General features: G+C 39.6%; 1 protein-coding gene across 2 annotated transcripts in view; it reads right to left on the bottom strand.

Annotated features, from left to right (window-relative positions):
- pcdh15b (protocadherin-related 15b) overlaps positions 1–24863 on the bottom strand; it is a 218693-nt gene that overhangs the window by 95349 nt on the left and 98481 nt on the right. For both annotated transcript variants that reach the window (XM_072666593.1, XM_072666592.1), the window contains 6 exons: positions 20262–20411; positions 18713–18906; positions 15821–15953; positions 14399–14478; positions 7413–7506; positions 2084–2212 (listed from right to left, as the gene is read on the bottom strand). In XM_072666593.1, the coding sequence (XP_072522694.1) occupies positions 2084–2212; positions 7413–7506; positions 14399–14478; positions 15821–15953; positions 18713–18906; positions 20262–20411 (780 nt within the window). The remainder of the gene's footprint in view (positions 1–2083; positions 2213–7412; positions 7507–14398; positions 14479–15820; positions 15954–18712; positions 18907–20261; positions 20412–24863) is intronic.

The raw sequence follows: 24863 nt of genomic DNA, 5'->3' as shown, positions 1-24863 counted from the left end.
CAAAAGTGGAAGAAACAAACTTTTGATAGTGAGCATGGAAGAATAAGGCGGATATAACAACTGCCTGAGTTTTGTTATGTCAAAATGTAAAAACCAACTGAAATATAGATGTTTTTGGGTGACACTTTATTTAGAGTGGACCTTTTTAGCTGGAATAAACACTCATAAGACTCTCAATAACATATCAACAATGCATCAGTGATATAGCTGCAAATAACAAATCAAATTGATTTGTATAGCACTTTTTACAACTGCTGTTGTTACAAAGCAGCTTTGCACAATCAGTAATTAGTAAAAAGACAAGAAATCAACAACATAAGAAGACATGAGGACCCCCAGTGAGCAAGCCAAAGGCTACACTGACATGGTAAAACTCCCTCAGAGCTGGAGGAACCAAGACTCACAAGGGGGACCCATCCTCTTCTGGTCAGAACTATTTATAAATTACTAATAAACGTCACCAAACCACCAAAACTGTTGTACTGCCCAGGTGTGCAACATATTTATAATTATAATATAATAATTATGGTGTAATCATGTAATATAGCAGTGATGGTAAGAGTAATGAAAGTAATGATAGTTAAAAATGGTAATATTAGTATTAATCATTTATATTAGTGACAGATAATTAAGAGACTTTTATCGTCTTCATCTGAATTCAGCCCTTTATTTTACTTTATTTTACTAAATTCAGATCTGTATATGTTCACCTGAGAAATCACTGATCATCTTAAACCCCTTGTTAAGGATCACCTTACCATCCTCAACAAGGCTTGGTGCTGGCAGCAGTCTGTAACTAGGACTTAAATGGATTAGGTTAAAGATTAAGAGGCCATAATGAGGGTTAGAATTAGGTTTTGGGTTGAGGCTATGGTTAGGGTTAGGGCCAGGATAATGTTTTGAATTAGGTGTTGGGTGGAGGTTAAGGTTAGGGTTAGGGTAAGGCTGGATTCAGATGTTAAAGCACTACTTTACTGATATACTGTTTCCGATATGGGTTACTGATACTCTTAGGTTTATTAAACATCTACAAAGGACCACTCCAAATAAAGTGTTACCGTTTCTTTGTGTGACAAGGACAAAAAATATGTTTATCCTTTACCTCTGTAATAATAAAGAAGTGCTTCGCTCTTTCAGTTTTCAAAAAGGAAAATAAGTGCTTCAAAAAGGCTTCAACTCACTTATACGACTTTTGTTATGTAGCAAGTGTCTATTTGGGCCCCAATGTCATTTTCTCATAGTTAAAACGAAGCATTGTCAACAAACAGACGTCCCTTTGCCCACCCACCCCCGCCCCGGCAGACGCCCGCCTGCGATATGCCATGATTACTGTCCTGACAAAGCGGAGCTCTATTAATCTAGGCCGCTAATTACAACTCCTTGTAGCTTAACAAAGCCGCTCATTACGGGACGTCCCCGAAGGTGACAAATTATTTAAATTACATGTATTTAATTGGAAAATCATAAACAGCATAGCGGGCAGGAAGCTGAGGCGTGACAAGAGGCCAAGAAGAGGCCGGAGGGAGACCACTGGCTCAGTGCCAACCACCTGCCCAGTGGGCACTGATTAGCACCCGCCTTGCGGGATAGTCAGAGAGCCTTGGAGCCTTGGGCCATCTGCAGAGGAGGGGCTTTGCTTAATTAAGAAGACTAGCTGCGACAGAAACAATGAAGAGGTCACTGAAGTGAACGGGTGAAGATGTGCCACTGCGGAAAAAAATCCCCATGGATTGACTGTGTGCATGCAATGTTCAAACTCCTAAATGGCTCAGCTGTCTAACTGTATTAAAAATGTTAGGTAAAATGTAAAATGGTACAATTGCATTTTGGTACTAGCTCAAGTTGTTAGCCTACCAACATTTCCGGCTTTTTTTTGTCATATATTCATTTGTTGTCTAAAGTATCAGTTTAGTATCAAATGCAGTTATCAGGTAATTGATTAGAAAAAAAGCACCCCTAGTGTATTTTCTGACTGATGGCACAAAGTTTAAGAAAGGAATAATTGCGCACTGTGAAACGAAGGGCAGGAGTAGTGCAGTTTCATGGAAAAAAATTGGAGAAGCGTCTGTAAACACAGGCTTACCTTCACCTGACCCACAAAAGCATTGGCCTGCTCCTCCTGAACCGTGAGATTCTGGGGCAATAGAGGATCAAATACAGGGTCGTTATCGTTGACATCGGTCACCAAAATGTCCACCGTGGCTGTCGAGGTCTGCAAATGAGAAAGTGTGAGGTCAAAACTTCAGATTTCAGCTTGATAGAACCGGTGGGTAATACTGGGTATACTGAAATTTTTTCCAATCAGCTACATGTATAAAATATCAAATATTAATATGAAAGGTTCTGAGCTTAACATGGAAACATCAAAGTCCAATGAAACACAATAACAAACAACCTCACTAATATTCAGAGACCAAAGACCAATGAAATGAGACCACAGACAATCTCATTAACATAAACGAAAAATTAAATGCTTCCATAAGCATAAAAGTCATTAACAGGCAGGTGCATTTGCTTACTGTTGCTGTGGAGGGAAGCATTCTTCCATGGAATTTTGACATTGCAGACAATGTTGAAATTTTAAAGAGGTGTTAACCATTTTCTGCCCCAGGCAACCAGTCTAGCAATGGTATAAATCCTTTTAAAGATGTGATTCACATTTGAAAATGTGTTTTTTCATTTGTCAGGCAGCCAAATAAGGACTGAGGGTAAGTTCTCTAGTGTTTGTTCCTTTAGTCAACATTTACATGCAATGGTAATATAGGCCAAAATTCAGAATTCTGCATACACTTTTGGGTATACACTACTGGTCAAAAGTTTTAGAACCCCCCAAGTTTTCCAGTAGTCCTCTGGTAGATGCATGTTGCATGGCCAAGGCAGGCCTGCTATTCATATTTTGCTGTCTTTGCAATGACTTTCTTACTGCCACTGAGACTTGATCCAGTGTTTAGCTGAGCTACAAGGTATCATCATGTGAGCCTATCACACTGAAAAACATTGTCTTCTGATGATGACATTAGAAACTTGTTTTCTGATGCTGTTATGGATTTGGGTTAGCCAGACCATTTCCTGTAGCAGACCTCTTCAGTCACAATATTTTGGCTATATTTGTAATTTCTACAAAAGAAAGATATAATGGTCTAGCTCTGTTTTTGTTAATTGTCTTTTCATCATTATAACAGCAAACCATTCATGTGTTAATATTGTGGTAGAGAGTGCAGTGATTTAATGTCTTCAATTGCAACAGACATAGTTGTTGACCAATGACTTATTCCCTAAAACATGTTTTGTACATTTATGTACATTTTTTGGTTGTAAAATTATTTCCCCCCATAAAACGCCCTGGGAGTCTCCTATTTGTCATTGGACAATTTAAAGAAACTAGATTTTGTACCATTTAAGGTCATTAATTGGACTTGAAGTCCCTTAATCTCAACAAAAACTGGAACAATTGGGGGCGTTCTAAAACCTTTGATCGGGCAATATGACGATATTTTTTTATATTTTTGTGATAAATTTTGTTATCGGGATAACAATGCGCTTTTCTAAGCATATCGATGATACTGTTAGTGCTTTATAAACACAGATCAGCTGCAGGTTTCATTACTAACAGTGTAATTAGACTGTTTTAATTAGATGAAGAATAGCAGATGTTGAAGAAAAATCACTCTATTCGGTATGGGAGAGGAACTGAGTATCTGAGTAGTTTTTAAGAATCTGGCGCTACTGATGTATTTAGTCTGTAATTACATGTATCGTGATAAATATTGTGTTTCACAAAAAAAGTCTATAAACATCGTGAGGATTTTTATCATATCGTTTAGCCATATTCCACATACACTTTTACATAGATAGAAGGATAGAATCCTTTGGGCTTGTGTACACATATATGAGTAATATCAGTCATGCAGAGGCTGATATGGTGGTGTGTGAATAAATCAAGCCCTCAAACTGTTGAATAAGAATGTCTTTGCCTGGCGGGGGCTCACTGTTTGCTTTCATAAACAAATATCCCCTTCCACTGATTAATTTACATAGATCTAGCAAAATTGATAACATATTTGCATTCATCATCAAGCTGTGAATAGAGGTCTAATGAAAAATTTCCACAGCTGCCGGGCATATTAGCATTTTTGGAGACCGGATCGACGGTAGACGCCAAATCAGTTAGCTGGGAGGAGGCTGACAATGATTAACTTAATTTCACAAGACAAAACATTTAAATAGGCACCTTATAATACTTACATAATTTACAATCCTTCAAATTAAAAAACAAGCAGCTCAGCTTTCTTAGTACATGAACCAGTCCATAAAACTCCAATCTGTGTTTTTCCTGTTCATAGAACAGATGTTTCTCTGCTGTACTGAACATTTAATGAAGCTTAATTTGGAGAAACGTAAGCATAAAATTACCTATATCTGTACAAAAAAGTTATCTATACACCCAGCTACTTCAGCACAGCGGACACTGGGTTCCAGATGAACATAAATGCCCTAAATGGTGGTGGGTCCACTTATGCACCATTAGAACATGCAGAGCTTTTATCTTAACGCTACTGGCCACTTACAGAAGAGGCATGTCGGCCAGCTCTTATTTCCACTTTTTTTTGGCACACAGCAAAAGTACATTTTTAGAACGTAAACAGCATGGCTAATTGCATCTGGCAGTGATTACATAAAGAAATGGCCACCACGGAACAGGCGCAGACATTTCCAGAGAACCATGGATGAGTTTCATGAAGCTAGGTGCAATAACACCGCTCCCGATTCTAAAAGCACTCTATTCAAATTATGCTCATCATCATATGCGGTATTGGTGGAAACGTTCGGGGAAAGTTTCATCCATTCCTGGGAATTTCTTACAGGCCAATTAGCCTCTGTCACCAAGCCGGCTTTGCCAACGTGAATTGTTTCATTACAGCCACGGACATGATTGCTGATATTAGGCTATTGGACATGAATCCAATAAGAAATGAAAAGCCATTAATGCTTTTAAAAATGTTCATGTTCATCTAGAGATGAAGTATCATGCAGTGATCCTGGAGGGCTACTGACTGCTGGAGCTAAATTTGTTCCCATTCTGACAATCACAATTCAACTCATAAAGCTGATAATTAGTGGATGTTTGAATCCAGTGTGAGAAGACAGAACACTGTAAAGTGTAGAGGTTCCCTTCAGGCTTGCGTTTCTAAACCTGCAGTTTTGGAAGTGCCTTGTCATGCACTGGCATCAACTGAACATTGGGAAAACAGTGGAGGACTGATGGGAAACACGGGTTATTCTTTACTTCAGGATCAGATAAGAAGCGCTGGCCATTAGACCTGGAGCCGAATTGCAAGATGCCTCCTGACCACCTCAGTCCCCTCACCCACATCCCCTTCTGAGGCTTCAGCCTACATTTGATCGTTCTAATCACATCTCCTCACAGTCATTTCCTAACATAAACCACAGGCCCCAGAGGTAATAATATCTAGCCAATTTAATTGGCGAAGGCGATGTGAAAGTATCATATATTTGCTAATGTTATTTCATTGCCATACAGAGTTCTTTATTAAAGCTTTAAATGGTGACTGTAAATGGTATATTTTTCATGCAGTGGCTATAAAGCCTGCTGAGTTTGCATTGTGCCCATTGAAGGCTTAGCGCAAGGCAGGTGCAAAGTCACTCTTGTAAGCTGCAAGACAAACATGTTACTGTTTTTCAGGTTGTCAATGTTGCAAAAGGCAGACTTAGTACAGATGAAATGAAATCAACCGCCCTCGAATGCCTCAAAGCGGGTGAAACACAGGCCAGGCCGAATATCCTGCACATTTACATAAAACTCCTCTAAGTAGAAGCAGCCAGGGCTTAGATGGAAATTCAAGCGAATCAGACGGTTTGGTCTGAAGCTCTGATGTGGTTCACACTATGTGGACCTTGGCCTCAGGGTTATCTGGAACTGTGATCACTCCTTTTCTCTCTGGGCAGCGGAGTTGACGCTGGTCACCTCCCCCTGGAGCAGGGGTCAAGTAGCTGAGCTCTTTCTGGGAACCTTAGGGATGCATTCAATTCACATCCCTCCCCTACTGAACACTCAAGGAAGGTGTTTTTATTAAATTGGCTAATGACCAAGTGTTTTAAGAAAGGTCACTGAATTTCAACAACTTTTCTAGATTTGTGCTTCACCCACTCCCACACCTGGCTTGCTAAAACTTTCCCCAATGTTCTCAGCTGTAAGTGGAGGCAACAAGGTCAGGTGGGGGAAAGGGAGTTGCAGATGCTCTCAAGGTGAGGGATAGAAAGAGAATAAGAAAGAGAGAGAGAGAGAGAGAGAGAGAGAGAGAGAGAGAGAGAGAGAGAGAGAGAGAGTAATTATACCTTCCTCAGCCATCTTGCGTATAGTGACCCAGCAGCAGCTTGTCTCAACAAAAAACAGCGAAGGAGAGAATCAGTGTGGAAGAGTCTGCCAATTAAGGTGGACTCTGATTAAATCATAGTGGTTGTTCACTCAGCACCGCATGACAAGAGAAAGGAATTTGTATTCATTTTCCATAAAGGTCAGAGTGGTGCAATACCAAAGCAACACTAACGCCCGTCTTTCCTGCCTCTGATGTGCTGCCTTGACAAGCTGGAGGTTAGAGGAGAAGGTTTTTGGATTTAAGAACTCCCCCCACCTGACGCCTCACCCCCACGCCAAGGGAAGCATCATCAAGGCAGCGGGCAAGACAATTAGGCGAATGCCCTTGGAAGCTAACGCTAAACCCAGAGCGTAATGGTTCTTTTATTCCATGCTGCTGTGGGAGACATAAACTAGTTCATCCATAGCAGAAAACGGCTTGCCCAGGAAGCCGGCTTGGTGACAGACCGAAACGAGGGAACGAGCGCCATAATTAAAAAAAAGCTTGCTCTGCTCATTTATCTCCATCATCACAGTATAATCACTCCACGGTGAGATACACCTCGTTCCACCGCTATTCAGATCAATCACAGCAAGCCCTTGGAGAGAGCCACTTAAAGAATGCACAGCGGGTACCACAGACGGGGAAAAGGAGCAAAGTACAGGAGTCTGCAAAATTCAAATGACACAGACAGCAAGGAATAACTGTAGAGATAATGCTCTTTGCCTGTACAAATGGTTCAGACTAGGGTTTGCTTTCTGAATGTAGAAGTCAAGCATTAGTTTAAGATAGTAGAAGAAGGTTTACGTTTTAGATTTTCTCCAGAAGTGAACATAAAACCAAGGATCTATTCAATGAAACTGGACTAGGGTCCATTCAATTCAGGGCATGCTGCGCTCCACTTGCACTCAAGTAAGCGAATTCTCTGTAGACAGAGGATTAGCTTTGAGAAGGAGCAACTGTCATACACCGTGTTTACCACAGGCAGTGATCGACTGACTGAGAGAGTGACTGACTGGCTGCTTCAGGCCTTACCCCATCCAGCTTGCCGTCGGACGCGGTGATGGTCAGTGTATAGCGATCTGTGCTCTCCCTGTCAAGCATCTTTGCCAACACCAACTGCCCGGACCTGCAAAAGATAAGTATGACACCGTGAAATTTAGAAAAACTGCAGACGACAGAGTTTTACACAAGTATGCAAGTGTGCTTTAGCTATAAACTATCAGCCTCTTGCCTATTTCCACATTGTAGTGAGATATTGGGCTGTAAGAATGTGTTTTGTAAAGAATCTGGGCCTGGAAAAGAGTGGCAAAGAAGAAGAATGCAAAGCCCAAATAGAGACACAGTGAGTCATTTTCAGCTGAGATTACTCTATCAAATGTGGAACTGACGGGCTCATTTGTTCCCTGAAAAAACAGCAAGGAACCGCATTAGTCTTTCACAAAATTCTTGGCCAGCCCTGCGTGTCATTATGAACAGATAAATCAGACTATAGCTGCAAGAAATTGAAATATAATAATTGTTGGCCCACAGCTAGAAGCATCTGTAAAATGTATTCAGACTCATTCCGGAGAGATGGACAATGTGACTTAGGCTTACAGATCACTTCGGCAATAGGCAGTTCTTCTGGTGGAGGAGTGGTGGAATTTAAATGCAATGCAGTTTGGTTTGAAGGGGGAATCTTCATACAGTGCTTGTAACCCAACACTGAATGACAAACTGTAGATTCTGTGGGTTCATTTGCAGAATTTGTGACAGATTTACTGTTTGCTCCACTTTTATGCTCAATATATGTCACCCGTCCTTGGAAAACATTTTTGGCACAGATAGACAAGCAAGCCTGTCACTCGCATACAGTATTTCACGCCTTAGCTTTTCAATTAGTGTGAAGATGAAACCGAGAAGTTTTGAACTGACACAAAAAACCCTGTCTTGTCAACAAAGGCTTGTAGCTCAAGGAGGCACATGCATTGACAGGCATGCATTGTCTATGTAAAAAAACAAGTAAGCTCAAGACGGCATCCTCAAAGCTTTAGAGGATCTCATGTGTATGTATTATCTATTCACACAGGCTATTATCTGGCATAAACACACATGCTTAAACACGGATCTGTTTCCTCATTATGTGGCATCGATAGTATTGTAAAACTGAAAGAGCTAAAAGTTTGGCATCAACATTACTGTACTGCATCTGCTGGAAATTTTAAACTATTAAATCGAATTAAGTCAAACAAGGGAACACCATTTACTCCCATAGTTTTGAACTCCTGAGTGACTAATAGGCTATTGGGGGGAAGAGAGAGCAGTTATCATCTGAGAATCACTCCAAAGCTGAAGCGAGGCAGAGGTTATCCAACTAATTTGATTTTCTGAGTCGGTGAGGAGGAGGACGAGTGGGCGGCGAGCTTGGAGTGTCTCTGAGCCACCTGATGAGTGCTCCTATCAGCACAGGGCTTGCCATGGTGCTAAGCCATGCTCTCTCTTTCTTATATATATCTATATATCTATATATCTATATATATATAGAGAGAGAGAGAGAGAGAGATGTCATACGATAAATAAATGTAATCTCAGCGATTAATCTCAGAATTTTATATAGTTAATCGCAATGAATCTCATTTTTAAAGATCTGTCTAAGTGTTATAGAAAATAAGTTTTTTCTAGGTCTGTCTGTCTGTCTGTCTGTCTATCTATCTATCTATCTATCTATCTATCTATCTATCTATCCTAGGTAGGTGTCTCATCGCTGCTATCATATTCCTTGCACAGAACATCGGTTTAGGGTATAGGGTGCTCCACTGCTTTGCCACATCCATAAAATGTTCAGCACAAGTTGCAGCATGATGCCTCTCCTCTGTTGTCGTGACCATTAAAGCATGTGAATGAAGTCGCCAATGTTCATTTATATAATGAGCTGTAACTCCGAGATAGCTGTCGTTACCTAGTGATGTTCAATATTCACCCGTAAGGGCAATAGAATCTGTGTTCCAAATCCTGAGGTAGTTTTGCCCTCTCCGTTTCATATAGCTTGTAAATCCTGTCGCAATAGAGCCAACGATTGATATGAACCTGTTTAACAGACCTTACTCCGTTAACGGCACTATTTTTTTAATCGTGTTAAATTTAGATTGCGTTAGTATACACATACTACATTGCCAAAAGTATTTCCTCGCATGTGAACTTGAGTGACATCCCATTCTTAATCTATTGGATTTTATATGATGTCTATGAATGGGCTTCAACTCTTCTGGGAAGGCTTTCCACAAGGTTTAGGAGTGTGTTTTTGGGAATGTTTGACCATTCTTCCAGAAGCGCATTTGTGAGGTCAGACACTGATGTTGACGAGAAGGCCTTGTTTTGTAATCTCCACTCTAATTAATCCCAAAGGTGTTCTGTCGGGTTGAGTTCAGGACTCTGTGCAGTTCTTCTACACCAAGCTTGCTCATTCATGTCTTTATGGACCTTGCTTTGTGCACTGATTAGCTGTCATGTTGTAACAGGAAGGGGCCATCTCCAAACTGTTCCTGCAAAGTTGGGAGCATGAAATTGGGGCCAAACCCAACTCCTGAAAAACAATCCCACACCATAATCCCCCCTCCACCAAACTCTACACTTGGCACAACGCAGTCAAACAAGTATCGTTCACCTTGCCAAACGGAGAAGTGTGATTCATTACTCCAGAGAACACGTCTTCACTGCTCTAGAGTCCAGTGGCGGCATGCTTTATACCACTGCTCAGACGCTTTGCATTGCGCTTGGTGATGTAAGGCTTGGATGCAGCTGCTCGGCCATGGAAACCTGTTTCATGAAGCTCTCTATGCACTGTCGTTGCTGATGTTCCGAATCACTTTCACTTTGTTATAATACCACTGACAGTTGACTGCAGAATATTTAGTAGCGAGGAAATTTCATGACTGGACTGGCATCTTATCACAGTACCACACAAATTCACTGAGCCTCTGAGAGCGACCTATTCTTTCACAAATGTTTGTAGAAGCATTCTGCATGCTTAGGTGCTTGGTTTTATACATCCGTGGCCATGGAATTGGTTGGAACACCTGCATTCAATGATTTGGATGGGTGAGTGAATGCTTTTGGCAATATAGTGTTTATGTGGGGACAGTACAGGGAATAAATCTATTAATGCACAATTTTTCTTTTACTCCAAAATGCAGTTTATCAGCCAGGGCATGGTTGGTGTAGTGCAACAACTGATCAACATTACTGAGAACACTGATACTAGAAAAGTGTTTCCCTTTTACATCACTTCTTTCTCAGTAATTTTAGTGTCAAATCAACCCGATATGTACTGTTCTACTTCAAGTGATAATGCTTTTGCACAACAGATGGTCTGGGTAAATTAAATGATCCTATGCTGTCCCAATGTAGAACTTACACTATCCATAAAAAAGTGCTTCACACTGAAGCTTGGCATGGTGAGTAGCTAAGATACTAAATCCACAGAAGACACATGCATTGACACCAAGCAAAGCTTCAGCTGTGATTGCATTTCATTTACCCAGACCATCCAGTTAGCAATAGCTTTAGCATGTGAAGTAATCACTGAGAAATACTGGTAACAATTGCATCTAACTGTTGTCAGAGGTTACAGAAATGTGTCATTGTTACCTTTCCAGCTAGCCAGTAGAAAAACACAATAGAGTGGTGAATTATATTTTTATTATGTTTGTCCTTAACTGCAGGACTAAATGCATTATCATTTAAAGGATAAAGGTGCACGTATTTGTCACTGTACACTGTACAGCGAAATGTGTCCTCCGCATTTAACCCATCTGGTAGTGAACACACACTCACACGCACACATGTGTTAGGGGCAGTGAGTACACACACACACCCAGAGCGGTGGGCAGCCAACTCCAGCACCCGGGGAGCAGAGAGGGTAAAGGGCCTTGCTCAAGGGCCCAACAGTGGCAGCTTGCCGAGCCCGGGAATCGAACCCACAACCCTGTTATCGATATCCCGGCGCTCTAACCGCTGAGCCACCACTGCCCACTTTTTACTGGCAAAAGTCATATTTTTGAGTATGTTTTGGTGTTCTATTTAAACCATAGGTTTTATGTGTTATTGTAACAAGTGAAGCAAAACATTAAGTAAAAGTGCAGACCTTTATGTACTTGGCCAATGTTATTTTGATGCATTAAGCTTTGGGGGTCACATGTGTGTAACCGACCACACTAGCTAACAACCACCAATCAGCTCAATCCCCACCTGCCTAAAACAGTGTTTAAGTAAGCAATACTTAATGTACAGTGGGGCAAAAAAGTATTTAGTCAGCCACTGATTGTGTAAGTTCCGCTACTTAGAAAGATGAGAGAGGTCTGTAATTTTCATAATAGGTACACTTCAACTATGAGAGACAAAATGAAAAAAAAAATCCAGGAAATCACATTGTAGGATTTTAAAAGAATTTATTTAATTTAATATATTAATTTAATAAATCCTACAGTGCCAGGCGTGTCAGCATATGGATGATCCAGAAGAGGATTGTGAGAATATCATGTGGTCAGATGAAACCAAAATAGAACTTTTTGGTAAAAACTCAACTCGTCGTGTTTGGAGGAAGAAGAATGTTGAATTGCATCCCAAGAACATCATACCTACTGTGAAGCATGGGGGTGGTAACATCATGCTTTGGGGCTGTTTTTCTGCAAAGGGGACAGGATGACTGATCCGTGTTAAAGAATAGAATAAACAGGGCCATGTATTATGAGATTTTAAGCCAAAACCTCCTTCCATCAGTGAGAGCATTGAAGATGGAACGTGGCTTTGTAAAAAGCATTTCAAGGTCCTGGAGTGGCCTAGCCAGTCTCCCAACCTCTACCCCATGGAAAATGTGTGGAGGGAGTTGAAAGTCTGTGTTGCCCAGCAACAGCCCCAAAACATCACTGCTCTAGAGAAGATCTGCATGGAGGAATGGGCCAAAATACCAGCTACAGTGTGTGCAAACCTGGTGAAGACTTATATGAAACGTTGACCTCTGTCATTGCCAACAAAGGTTATTTTACAAAGTATTGAGTTGAACTTTTGTTATTGACCAAGTACTTATTTTCCACCATAATTTATGAATAAATTATTTACAAATCCTACAATGTGATTTTCTGTTTTTTTTTCTTCTCATTTTGTCTCTCATAGTTGAAGTGTACCTATGATGAAAATTACAGGCCTCTCTCATCTTTCTAAGTAAGAGATGTGTACTGAAGTGTACTGTAGTCAGGCTACAGTTTTGCTCATTGTCCAGTGTCAAGCACTTAGTGTGTGATATTTTAGGCAGGCAATTTACATGATGCCAAGGTATAATCTCCCATTATGTTTACACCTCATAGTTTCAGTGGAAACCTTACAAATGGGAATTTTGGGTCCTCAGAAAACAAACTTTCTCTCTGGGTGGGTTGTATGGTCTTTCTTCTGCCACCCTCCCCCCATCACTCAGTCTTTGCATGCCAGCTTGTACCCTACCAGCATTGGTGGCACAGTGGGAATCCTAGATATTTGGTGGGAACTGAATATCGTTAAAATTGAGGGAAAAAAAGCTTTTGCATGTTTGTGGAGTTAAAGAAATGTGTCTACATTTTCACTTTAACTGTGGATTCAAAACATCCCAAACTGTTACAGGGTTTTGGAGAAAAGATGCAGCTGTTTTTATTCCATCACTGTCAAGCCCTTGCACATTCTCCTTTTTTGTGAATGTTTGGCAATTCACGCATCAGCCTTGGTCTTCTCGACACAAGCTGTCTACAGCTAAGTACACATTTACAGACTCGCCTCCAGGCAGCTTTTGCTGAATGCGTGGATCTGCTGAGCTATTGCATAAAGCCCCTTTCTGATTGGCAGCAAGGCTACAGCGCTGCATGCCACTCGAAATGGTAATGTAAGGAGGAGGGGCTGCTGTATGTGATGGGCGGCTGCAGCAGCCACTTGAATTCTGGGGAGAACGGCACACACAGGATGGTTAATAATTTAAGAATGTTTGTAATATCTTGCCTTTCAAAAGCCGGGAGGTGACTGAACTGACCCATGATACAAGAGGTTTATTATACATATATACTAAAGGAAATAATAGACAGACATGGAGCTCTTTTGAATTAATGTAATCCTCTGGCTCAACACTCTTTACATTGTAAGTATATCAGTATCAGTATAAGACATGAAGGCATTTATTTATTTTTAACAAAAGAAAAAAGACCCTTGGGAGAACAAAAATAAAATATCTCTAAGCTTGTTTTTTAGAAATACAAGAATTGATCTATTTATTCATGTATTAATAATTCTAATAAAAGGGATATGGGTTACACATCTAAGCTTGAACAGAATGAAATGATGGACTTTACAACATCAGTATGCTCTATACCCACAATGTGAAACAGATACAGAATTGTGAATCAGAAGTGTTTGAACAGTTGGATGCCTTATTTTTAGGACTAGCACTAAGAACCAGTGGTCTACCTACTGTTATTTTAGTTATTGTCTTATCTCCCAGTACACTTGCTTGTGTGTTTAAAGCTTGGTTTAGATGAGCTGGAAGCCGATGCTGAGTATTAAATGGACAAACGTGGCAGAAACTGGTCTACAATAGTAAAGATCTGTGACCTCACTGTGATCACATCAACAAACCCAGAATGAATTTGCAATGGCTGGTGTTACCACTGAACATCTTGAGCTATCTGCACTAGTGAAGATAAGACCGGAGGTAGCAAAAGCAGCAGCATATGGCTTAATATTGCACTATTAAAAAGAGTAAAAAAGAGTTCTTGGGATGGATGCCACTAATCAAAAAATAAATAATTAAATAATTTAAAAAAAATCTTTTTTTCTGTGAATTTTGTAAACAAGTCTAAGGAACCTTTTTAAAGTTTGAAGAGGTTTTAAATTGTCATGCAAGACATTTCAATAGAATTATGCATTTAAATCAAGAACTATTTAGGAACTTTCATTTTCAAGAGTCCAGAACATCTGGTGTTGCAAATGACACACAAAGTAAATTCTTTCCAAAGGGAGCTTACGTTTGGTTGAGTTCAAAGATGGCGCCAGGATCACCGCTCAGGACACTGTACGTAATGGGATCTCTTTCACGGTCTGTTGCCTGCAAAAGACAGACAAGTACTTTCACATAACGCTAATTCAATTACTCCCCTAGTTGCGATTCGGCACAGCTCCGGCTCCTGTGGGAAAACCTGAGCAGCCTAGAAAAAAAGAGAAAAAAAGGCTGCAACACTGCATAAGAAAAGGCTATAATAGGTTCCCAAATGAAGCTCAAACTTAGTATTTTAGTATTTAAGGTTTTGGTTTGGTTTCACTCACAAAGTAGGCACTGTCTAATTTGGTAAGCAGATAGTTTGGCTTCTTCATTTCTAAGGTAAGTTAATGATACTTTATACAATCACATATTACAAATCCCCCATTAACCCTCCGAAATCTTTATTACTACTGAAGTGTAGTTTGTTACTTGTTAGATTTAAATTATACAGTGTATAACAAAGTTATATAACTGAAATGTATTTACATACATGTATAATTAACTACATCATTTCATTAGTTACATAACGAACTATATGTTCATTTGAATATATTGATTTTTTATTTAATTCGATTTTGTGCTTTTTATATATTTTCACACATTTGCCCATGTTGTAATGAACTTTCCTAACAGACAGAAGCCCACTAACAGTACTGCACATGCACTAATGCTATCCTGTTAGCTTTCAGTGTAGTAAAAAGGGTTTTTCAGTGTGAGCTAGGGAGCCATAGGGCAGAATCATCATTCAGAGCAAACTGCTGGGAGGTTTGGGGGAAGATGAATGCTCATGGCATAGCAGCGTTTGACCAAAAACTGCTGATAATCAGGCACTCCCAAGATGCATGTACACTCACACTGACTACTGCTCCAGTACAGCATGAAGTGTGTGGTAAGGATATGCATGTAGTTTAATCTGAAATCATCTACAAAGGTATGGGACAGACCATATGAATAAACCTGTAGTGTACCAGCCAGTACATCTGTTTCTGAATGAAAAAGCTACTGAAGGCCTATCTCAGAATGCATTAGTAAGGACCTGACAAGTGTGTATGTTGAGTAAACGAACAGTTAGGCAAATCTGATTTACACAATTTTACCAACCCAAAGATAAGTAATCGGTCAAGACCGGTTTGGTTAATTGTTTCTTTCTTTGGCACTGGAGCTATGAGGTGAATTTTGTGAGGTGAATATGTGCCTTAAACCACATAACAGACCTGCTTAAGAGTGTTAACAACACTGTATGACAAATATGCTAAAACACTTCCATTACTTTCGAAAAACATATTGTCCTGTTTTGTGCAACTCACCGAAATACCCGTAAATTACTACATTTAGACTAAGTGGGAAACTGGTAGCATTTGTTCTCATTAAATTCTCATGAGAGCTGGACCTGGGAAACATATCTGACCTGCAGATTAAGGATTGTGGCTCCAGTCCTCATGGCCTCACTGATCTCCAGGCTGTAGAGAAGTTGGGGGAAGCGTGGTGGGCTCTGGTTGTTGGGCGGGAGAACTTCAATGTAGACAGTGGTGATAGAGCTCCTGAAAAAGCATCAACACATTAAAAACAGATGAACCATAGATTTCCAAACTCATCTAGAGTACTGTATTGCATCATTCACGCTGTAGAGCATAAGATATATAATGGGTTATTTTTGTTTACCAAATGCAACATATATTATTAAACACACACCAACACACCTTTTTTGGACACTAGCTTGAGACAATCAAAAAAACATGAAGTGCAAAAAAGTGGTTTAAGTACATGAGCAGGTTCTTCACAAAACATGCCTTGATGTGGCTGCAGTGTGTGACCGCACTGCAACTGTTAATAATGTTCTTTCTAATTCTTTCTGTAGCACATTAAGTAAGGTGTACATAGATCTGGGCTTCTATGCTTCTATATCTGCTGCCACTGTTTAAAACATTGAGATGTTGTCTGGTTTTAAGGGGCAGATAAAAAAAAACATGTAAACTGCTTGTTAAAACTTTAGTATATTGTCATTGTCAAGTCATTTTTATCATGAGATTTTGACAATGTAAAGAGCAACAGATTCACATTATGCCAAAAAGTGGAAAGCGATATATACCAAATAAACTGGTGAAGTTAGACTTATATGGCAGTTTTGTATTAAATGCATGCTTTTTCAGGCAGAAAACATCATACTTCACATTAAACCTGGTGCAAAAGGCTTAGCACATCTGGCCGCCAGTGTATAATCTGCAGCCTGAGAGTGTGACTTTGTTAGACCGGAGCATGTTCCAATATTGGGTCTACCAGAGCTTATTAAGATGAACTTGCTCATAAAGTAATACACTGACAAAAAAATGGATCATGCTCAGTCTGTCCAGTTAAGCACCATCTGGCCGACTCAAATAATTACACACCTGCTGCCTTTCTCTCTCATCTAAAACTTTTTCTGAATTTTCTCCACAGTCTCTAACTCAGATGATCTACAATATCCCATTTAATCCTCTATGATTCCTATCCATTGGAAATGCGATCATAGCCACAGTCAATTTTATCAACTGAGCTTGTGAAGCTTGCAACTTATAAAGAGTTAGTTCAGAGCTTGTAACTTATAAACAGTTCGAAACTAAACTTTGACTCACTGCAGCGGCGTGAAACATTGCATTTCCTGAGTGGTGCTTGTGCGGGTTCCGTTTCTGCGCTGGTGCACTATTGATCCCGCAGCCTGACAGAATATCAGAGGGCAGCAGGCAGGCCAAAGTGGACAGGACAGGAGAGGAGGTAGCCGCAATTAGAGGGAGAATCCTCTCATTTCCGGCCCGTCTGAGTGCCATATGGACAAGTGCGAGGGACAATATCACCACGCCATTCAGAACAAAATCTGTCACCCTGCAGTGCTGTATTGATTTACAGAGGGAGAGTGGGGCTGGAGAATCACTAGCATCTCCTTTACAGCATATATGCTGGCCTGAACAGGATTCCATCTCTGAATTAAATGGTTAAGATGTCAGCACAGTCTTTCATAGAGGTTTAATGTGAAATCAAATGCCTATATTTGAAGGAAGTAAATTTATCTACAGTACAGTAAACTATTTTACACCATAACACTAATAGAATTTTTAAATGTACAAATGTATTCACATAGTATGTTATGCAAATAGTTTATATTTAATTTAGATTCTGTGTCAATAAGTTCTTGTTAGCACCTGTGTAAATTATGTTTTGTATTCTGTCAAACAGAATACAAACAACTCAAACTCTTACAGTATTATTAACATCTTAAACAGTACTCTAAATCTTATAAACAGTACTCTAAACCACATAAACAGTACTCTTACAGTATTCTAAACCTCTGAAACAGTATTCTTAAACTACAGTACTCTAACTCTTAAACTATAAAACTCTAACTCTTAAACAACACTCTTAAACTACAGTACTCTAACTCTTAAACTATAGCTTTCCAACTCTTTAAATCTTAAACAACACTCCTAAACTAAAGTACTATAACTTTTAAACTATAGTACTCGAACTCTTAAACAACTCTTAAACTACAGTACTCTAAACAGCTTAAACTACAGTACTCTAACTTTTTAAATCTTAAACACTCCTAAACTACAGTGCTCTAACTCCTAAACTATAGTACTCTAACTCCTAAACTATAGTAATCTAATTCTTAAACTATAGTACTATAACTCTTAAACTATAGTACTCGAACTCTTAAACTATAGTACTCGAACTCTTAAACTACAGTACTCAAACTCTTAAACTATAGTACCCAACGCCCCCCCCCTCCACCTGGACTAATCTAGAGCTTTTCCAGCATCCACCATAGACAGACTTACACCACTTAACCATCATAGAAATGTGCATTATTTTAAATTACTTAAATGCTTGCACAGTTTACATAGGCTAATCACACACCTCTCAACCACCACTGCACACCTGCACTGTAATTATTTAAATTCTTTAAATGCTGCTCTGGGACACTTTATACCCAAATCCTTCTGCACAATTTACTGTTGACAAATGCATGCACCAATTCATTCTACTCATGTTCTGCTTTAACACCTACCTACTTATTGTAGAGTGTGTTTATTCTTGTGTGTATATACTGCTGTGTCATGAATATGCACTGTATGGAGTATTTTGTACTGCGATATGTGCTGCCGATATATACAAGATACATTTAGCAATGGTACATAAAACACTTTGGCTTGACTTAGCTTAGTGTTAACTACCTATTAATTAAACTACCTTTTCAGGGAAGATACATTTATACTGAACATGAGTTCAGATATTTAAATAAGTCTTATAAGCCCTACTAATTTACCTCCTCTGTGATGAAGGGGCGTTGTCTGCTGCTCGGACAGTGAGGGCGTAGGACCGCCCCACAGTGAGGTTTACGCCTGGCACCACAGTGATCAGTCCAGTGCGGTTATTGATGGTGAAGTGTCCCTGAGCCCCCGCCAGGATCCTGTAGCTTATCAACCCGTTGGGACCCTCATCAGCATCCACCGCTGTCAGCTAAAAAGCAAATCGTCACCTTTATTTTTGGCAAGACTTACCCCAACCGGCCAAATGACCTTCAGCTCAGACACTTTTTTTCTTGCCTGACATGTTGTTGCAGATTAAGTAGAGTGGGGTGATATTACAATTTTTCCTGGTGTGATTACATTAGTTGCGCAAGAACTCCAGATAATAGTAATATTTCACACATTAACACATTGACAAATTAACATCTCAAGATATTAGAGTCACTACGCTTTGGAGTAATTATACCATCAGTCAGCTACATAAGTATAGCTTCAGACTATTTTAGTGTAACCAGTTGATACTTAATGTGAAACTCCTGAAAGTTTAAAGGAACAGTTAGATGACTGATCACCGGCCATGGCCGTGCTTCTTTAGTGTGCAACAGGAGATGCTAGTCTAACATTGCTAACAAACACTGGACCTGTCACCCCTCGCTATAAATACACCCCTAAAATGGTTTATACTGATCTTGTTTGGACAAAGTATGCCTTACTTTAGTCTATGAATGCAAAAAAACAAATGCAAAGCTGAATGGTGGAGTAATTAAAATCACTTTTACATCAGCACAGTACAACGTAGCACTCAAAGTCTGGTTTAAACATTCATGTTGCTGTTCAACAGACTTCTGAAGCAAATAAATCAAGACTGTGAGCATGCATTTACAGAGATAAGAGTGGCGACAGTCTCATCTCTGTAAATGCAATCCAGCGTTAGCTGTTAGCTGCATTAGCATCTTTAGTTATAAATGAAAGAAACACATTTTAGATATCAAACATGTCTTAGCTGTTTGACTGCATCTGAAAATAAAGTGAATTATTACTTAATTTGACTACTTGTACAATACTTGTACATTTGGAGGTAAACTTGACCATTACCTTAGGTACACAGCACTATTCAAGCTTGGTCTGTATGTATGTTTGCCAAAATCATAAAGTTTAAATGCTTGCATGAAAATGAAAGAAAATAATGCCAAAGGTGTACAAAGCTGCATTCATGCTACTTTATGGGGCTTTAACAGACTTTTAAGACACCAAAAAGTACAAATACTAATGAACTTCTTCTGACTTGACGCCAATGACAGCAGGCTTTTGCGTCAATCATTCGCTTCAGCATGTGAGGTCAACTTGCTCAGCTAGTGCTCAGACTGGTAAGCAGGTTATTAGGCTGAGGGCTAGTTAGGTCGAAGGCTCACCACACACGCTGAGAGAAAACCCAGCTGAGGACAAGGCTGAACGGAGAGACCCTGCAATTATTCCAGCTATAAGCCCTTCATAAACGAGGCTGCTAATTCTATTACTCTGCGAGAGTGGACTGTTTGCTAAAACAGTGAGTGGCTTATCGATTACCCGTAATACTGTTTCCCCGGGCTGCATGTCTGTGTAAACGTTGACGCTGTAGGAGACATTGGGGAAGGTGGGTGTGTTGTCGTTGGCATCGATCACTGTGATATTAACGGTCACTGGAGAGCTCTCCTGAATCCCGTCTGAGGCGATCATCTGTGGGAGGGAGCAAAAAAATGTAAAGATGAAAAGTCTGAATATGAAACTAAGGACATGATGCAGAGTAGTTAATTAACTGAGTTAAGTATTTGTTAAGTATTTTCTGACGCATATGTTTTAGTAGATGCATACATGTCTAGCAGTTCCTGAAAAAAGAAAAGCTGATGACAGCTGCAGGCTACTGATAAAACAGTATATCTTAGTACAGCATGCTGAAAGAGCCTGGGTGCTTGTGATTTGTCAGTATGCTAACAGAAGCACCTGAGCTCACACAGCACATAATAAAACATGACTGTGTGCTAAATCCTTAGCGGTATAGAGCCATTACTTTAGATACTGTCATTTTATTGTACATCCAATTGCATCACAGTAATTCTATTATTAATTACAGTTAGTTCTTTAAATTCTTGCACTGCTTTCTCTGCTCTGGGGAGCTGTTCTGTCCTGACCTCAAATGGCCAGGGGGCCTGTTGTGGTCTCTTCTATCATGCAACCACTTTAGATTGGTCAGTGGCAATCTCTTATTTTAGATAAAAGGGAAAGAGTGAAGGGAAATGGCTTGGAGAGAGGCAACTGGGTAAAGAGGAGAAGGGTATTTGTAGGTCGTATTTGTTTCACTTACAATACATACATTATTTACTCAATTACATGTAAGGTCATTGTAACATATAAGCTAATAGTAAACTGTTAATAAATTAATGTGTTAGCATTTTTCATACTGTCATACCGTCTCTAAATATTACCGCAGTACACAGTATTACAGGGGTGGAGAGTACTGTAAGTATTGCAAGTAGCACATAAAGTGGCAGTGGCTCAGAGTTTCGGGCTATTGATGACAGGGCTCTGCAAGCTGCCCTTCACACTCTCTGCTCCCCGGTCACCAGAGCAATGGCTGCCCACCGCTCCGGGCATGTGTGCTCACTGTCTACTGTGTGTGTTTCACTGGTGTGTATGTTTGTGTTCACTGCATGATGGGATAAAAGCGGAAGTCAGTCTGTCTTAGTTGTTACCATGTATGTTAGTATGTTACCATGGTTCCATGGTATCTAATCCTGCATTGTTTCAAACAGAAATACGGAAAGCATGTTCCAAAGGAACAACTTTAAATCAATCATTCAATAAGTCTTACACAGTCAGCCTGACATCTGCAAATGTAAAACTGCTTCAAATCAAGATGGAGAAGCTGGTTAGCATTAACTCAGTTAGAAGGATAGTAGTCTGTCCATCCAAGAAAACACTTAATTTTGGCTGGCCAAAATGGAACTCAAAGTTTAGACAATAGTGACCTATATGATCTGGCACCTAAGTTGACTAATGTTGCAACACACACATTTACAGACATGAAGAACTTTTGGATGTGTTTCCATTTCTGGCAAAGATTATTGACAAAGAGGCACATTCAACTCAGCTACCACAGAGAATGAGTGAATGGCCATGTACTAGATACAGTACAGACACAGAACAGAAATCTGATGTAAATTTGTAATAGATTTAAATAAATTTGTCTTTATTTAGAGAGTATACAAATTACTGACATACCGCCCAACCCTAATGTGATGTATACCTTACTGAACTGTTTAGTAGTGGTTTTCTAAACAGTAATTAAAGTTATAGTGCCACACTTCATCTTAATATTGCTTCCCGACCTATTATATTAAAGGGGACATATTCTGAAAATGTTTTAGTACTTGTGAACATACATTTAGGTATTTGGGATGCCTACCACCCTGTAAAATAAGACAATCCAGTATTATTATTATTGTCCTGATCAGTCTATAATAACTGATTCAACACGACATTCAAATTTTACTCCCTTTTCAATGTCATAGTAGGGTCTAATCTGAGTACCTTTACCGACAAAATGTACTGCCAGTGCTAGGCAGACTAGCATCATGTGGAAGTGAAGCTTAGAACTAAGCACAACAAGAATGGTTTCTTTTTTCTTTTCTTTTTTTGGCAATGTCCAAGCTACAGCCTGTGTGTGTGTGTTTGTTTCTGACTGCTTTTCCAGCATGGGTCATTACAATACAGGACTGGCAACAAAACCTTTCCTAAAAGAGGATTCAGTGTCAAAACTACAGATGAGGAAAATGTAAGTAAGTTTCAAATATAATTATGCTAGCTGTGTGTTTACCATTTAGCACTAGCTAATGCTAACGTCTAATCTATTAGATGTAATTATGATAACACTATCAGCTTGTTGTCTCTTATCTTACCAACACACAATAGAATGAGAATTTGTGAAGCTATCTCCATAGTGTTTTGTGCTTTTATGTCCATTAGTTATGTGGCAAACAGGCACACTTTGCAGTGTGTAGGTTTGTACTGTAGTGTGAATGTCATTTCAGAGTGTGTTATGGCACTTTAGCTTCAGGTTATGTATTTTCAGCATTTACTTACTTGGTTCATTTGCTTATGGAGTCTCAAAACTATATTGGAAAAAAAGGGGGCCAAGAGCCACCAGAGAGAGATGTGAGAATGAGCAGTGAAACTCTGTTTGTGTACAGCGTGGCTGTGGCCAACAACGACTTTTGTAATAAACCAATGTTAGTGTGTATTTCAGTGCTAAAATGAGCAGAGACCTGGCCTCAGAGCAAACTGGGTGTTGTATAGCTGCAGCAATGCAGTCACTAATCTATTTCACCTGCAGTGTGCCGCCTACTGAACTGTACATGCAGACTTTTAAACTGGAAAGATTACCACATAGCAACCTTTTAAACCACTCTGTTGAAGCTTTGCCACTAGTATAGTCAGTACTAATTTCCTTGCTCATTTGTAAAGCTGTAGGATGTGTAAAAACATCAGCAAAACCTGCCAATAATATAAAGCTCTCACTGGGTAAGAAATGTATTTGCATTTACTCCATGTTGCAGGAGTAGGTGGCAGGTGTGGGTGGAGGAACGGGCACTCAAACTAGCCTTTCTAAACAGTGCTAGTTAGACAGGGTGAAACTGTGGAGGTATTTTGACCAAAGCATGTCACAGACATTTCATTAAGAGACATTTCATTAAGGAAAAGGGGTAATAATGTCACTGCTAATGCTTTTATATCAACACTGTTCCTTTCTTTAGAACTATAGTCAATGTGAGATCATAACCAAAACCATACTACAGATATATGGAAAAATATATATGGAAACCAACTGGGAACCCTACACTTTGATTATTATAAGAATAAAAATATGTTCAGTTTATAGTCTGCATTCATTAGGTATGAGTGTGCACTTTTTTCTTGAAAAACAAAATACAAATAAACAAATAAAAACAGTTTTGATTAAAAAAATTAAAATATGTGCACCAATATTTTGATAATTAATATCACTGTACAATACACTTCATCACCGGTGTAGACAAAGCTCCCTTTTGCAGGTTTATTGCATGCAGCAGTCATTTGTTATATGATAATTCTAAAAATGATATATAATAATATGCTTAGTCCTAAAGCCGACACTTTAGCAATACGTTCATCAATAAATCAAAAAGTACACTGCCTGTAAATATGGTCAAGCCCACAAAATAAAAAAAGCATTTGCAAGACAAACCTATAATCCGGAGAGCACTTTTCCTCATTAGCTAAAGTGCAATCTGGCTACTTAAAGTTAAAGGAATGTGTGAGGTTCGGTGTGTTAAGTAGATGGGACCCCCTTCTGTTTTGCTAGGCTGTCAGCTAGGCTAATCTGAGGATCACAGAGGGGCCAGAATGAAGCCAGAGGCAGAGCACGCTCAGCCTGTCAACATACACATGCAGCACAATGGCTTATGTGAATTAACACACGTTGCAGAGAAAGTCAAGTATAGCACATCATCAGGAGGCGGATCTGGCTAAAGAAAGTAGGAACAGCCGTGGTGTGCAGAACATCAAAGATTCTCCAGCTTCAAAGCGGTTTCCATGGAACGTTCCCATGAAGAAGAACCGACTGAGCAAGAAGAATCAGACAAAAAGCGTGAGGTCAGCACAGCAGTGGCAGACAAGGTAGAAATTAGCGACTCCCTTAGCGTTTCTTTGTGCCATGACAGCACACCTCTGCAGGACTTGGAGCATTGACAAGGAGCATTGTTAAAAGCAACTGTTGCCACACTGTTATGATGATGTCCTTGTGCACAACGCAACAAGCAATCCACGATTCTTTTGAAAAAACAGAAAAAAACAACAATGCCAATGCTAATCTAAGACCACACGATGCTGGCCTACGAAGCTACAACTGTTGAATAACCGCTGTGCACCTGACGAGACTCCTTCAGACAGCTTCAGACAGATAAAGATGGTAGGTTTCGCAACGCTGAGTTGAAGCTAGGCCTGTCATGAGGCCTGTCAACTATTTTTAAAGATATATTGATGCTATATACTGATATAGTGATATAATCACATAACTCAATTACACCCTTTTAAAGAGCAATGTACTTTCAATCAGTAATATTATGTAAGGTGTATTTTTTGGCAATTCATATA

Source organism: Salminus brasiliensis, chromosome 22 (genome assembly GCF_030463535.1).
Source record: "Salminus brasiliensis chromosome 22, fSalBra1.hap2, whole genome shotgun sequence".
NCBI classification, from domain to species: Eukaryota; Metazoa; Chordata; class Actinopteri; order Characiformes; family Bryconidae; genus Salminus; species Salminus brasiliensis.
The sequence above is the reverse complement of the archived record's forward strand: the minus strand, read 5'-3'. Positions and strand labels throughout refer to the sequence as shown.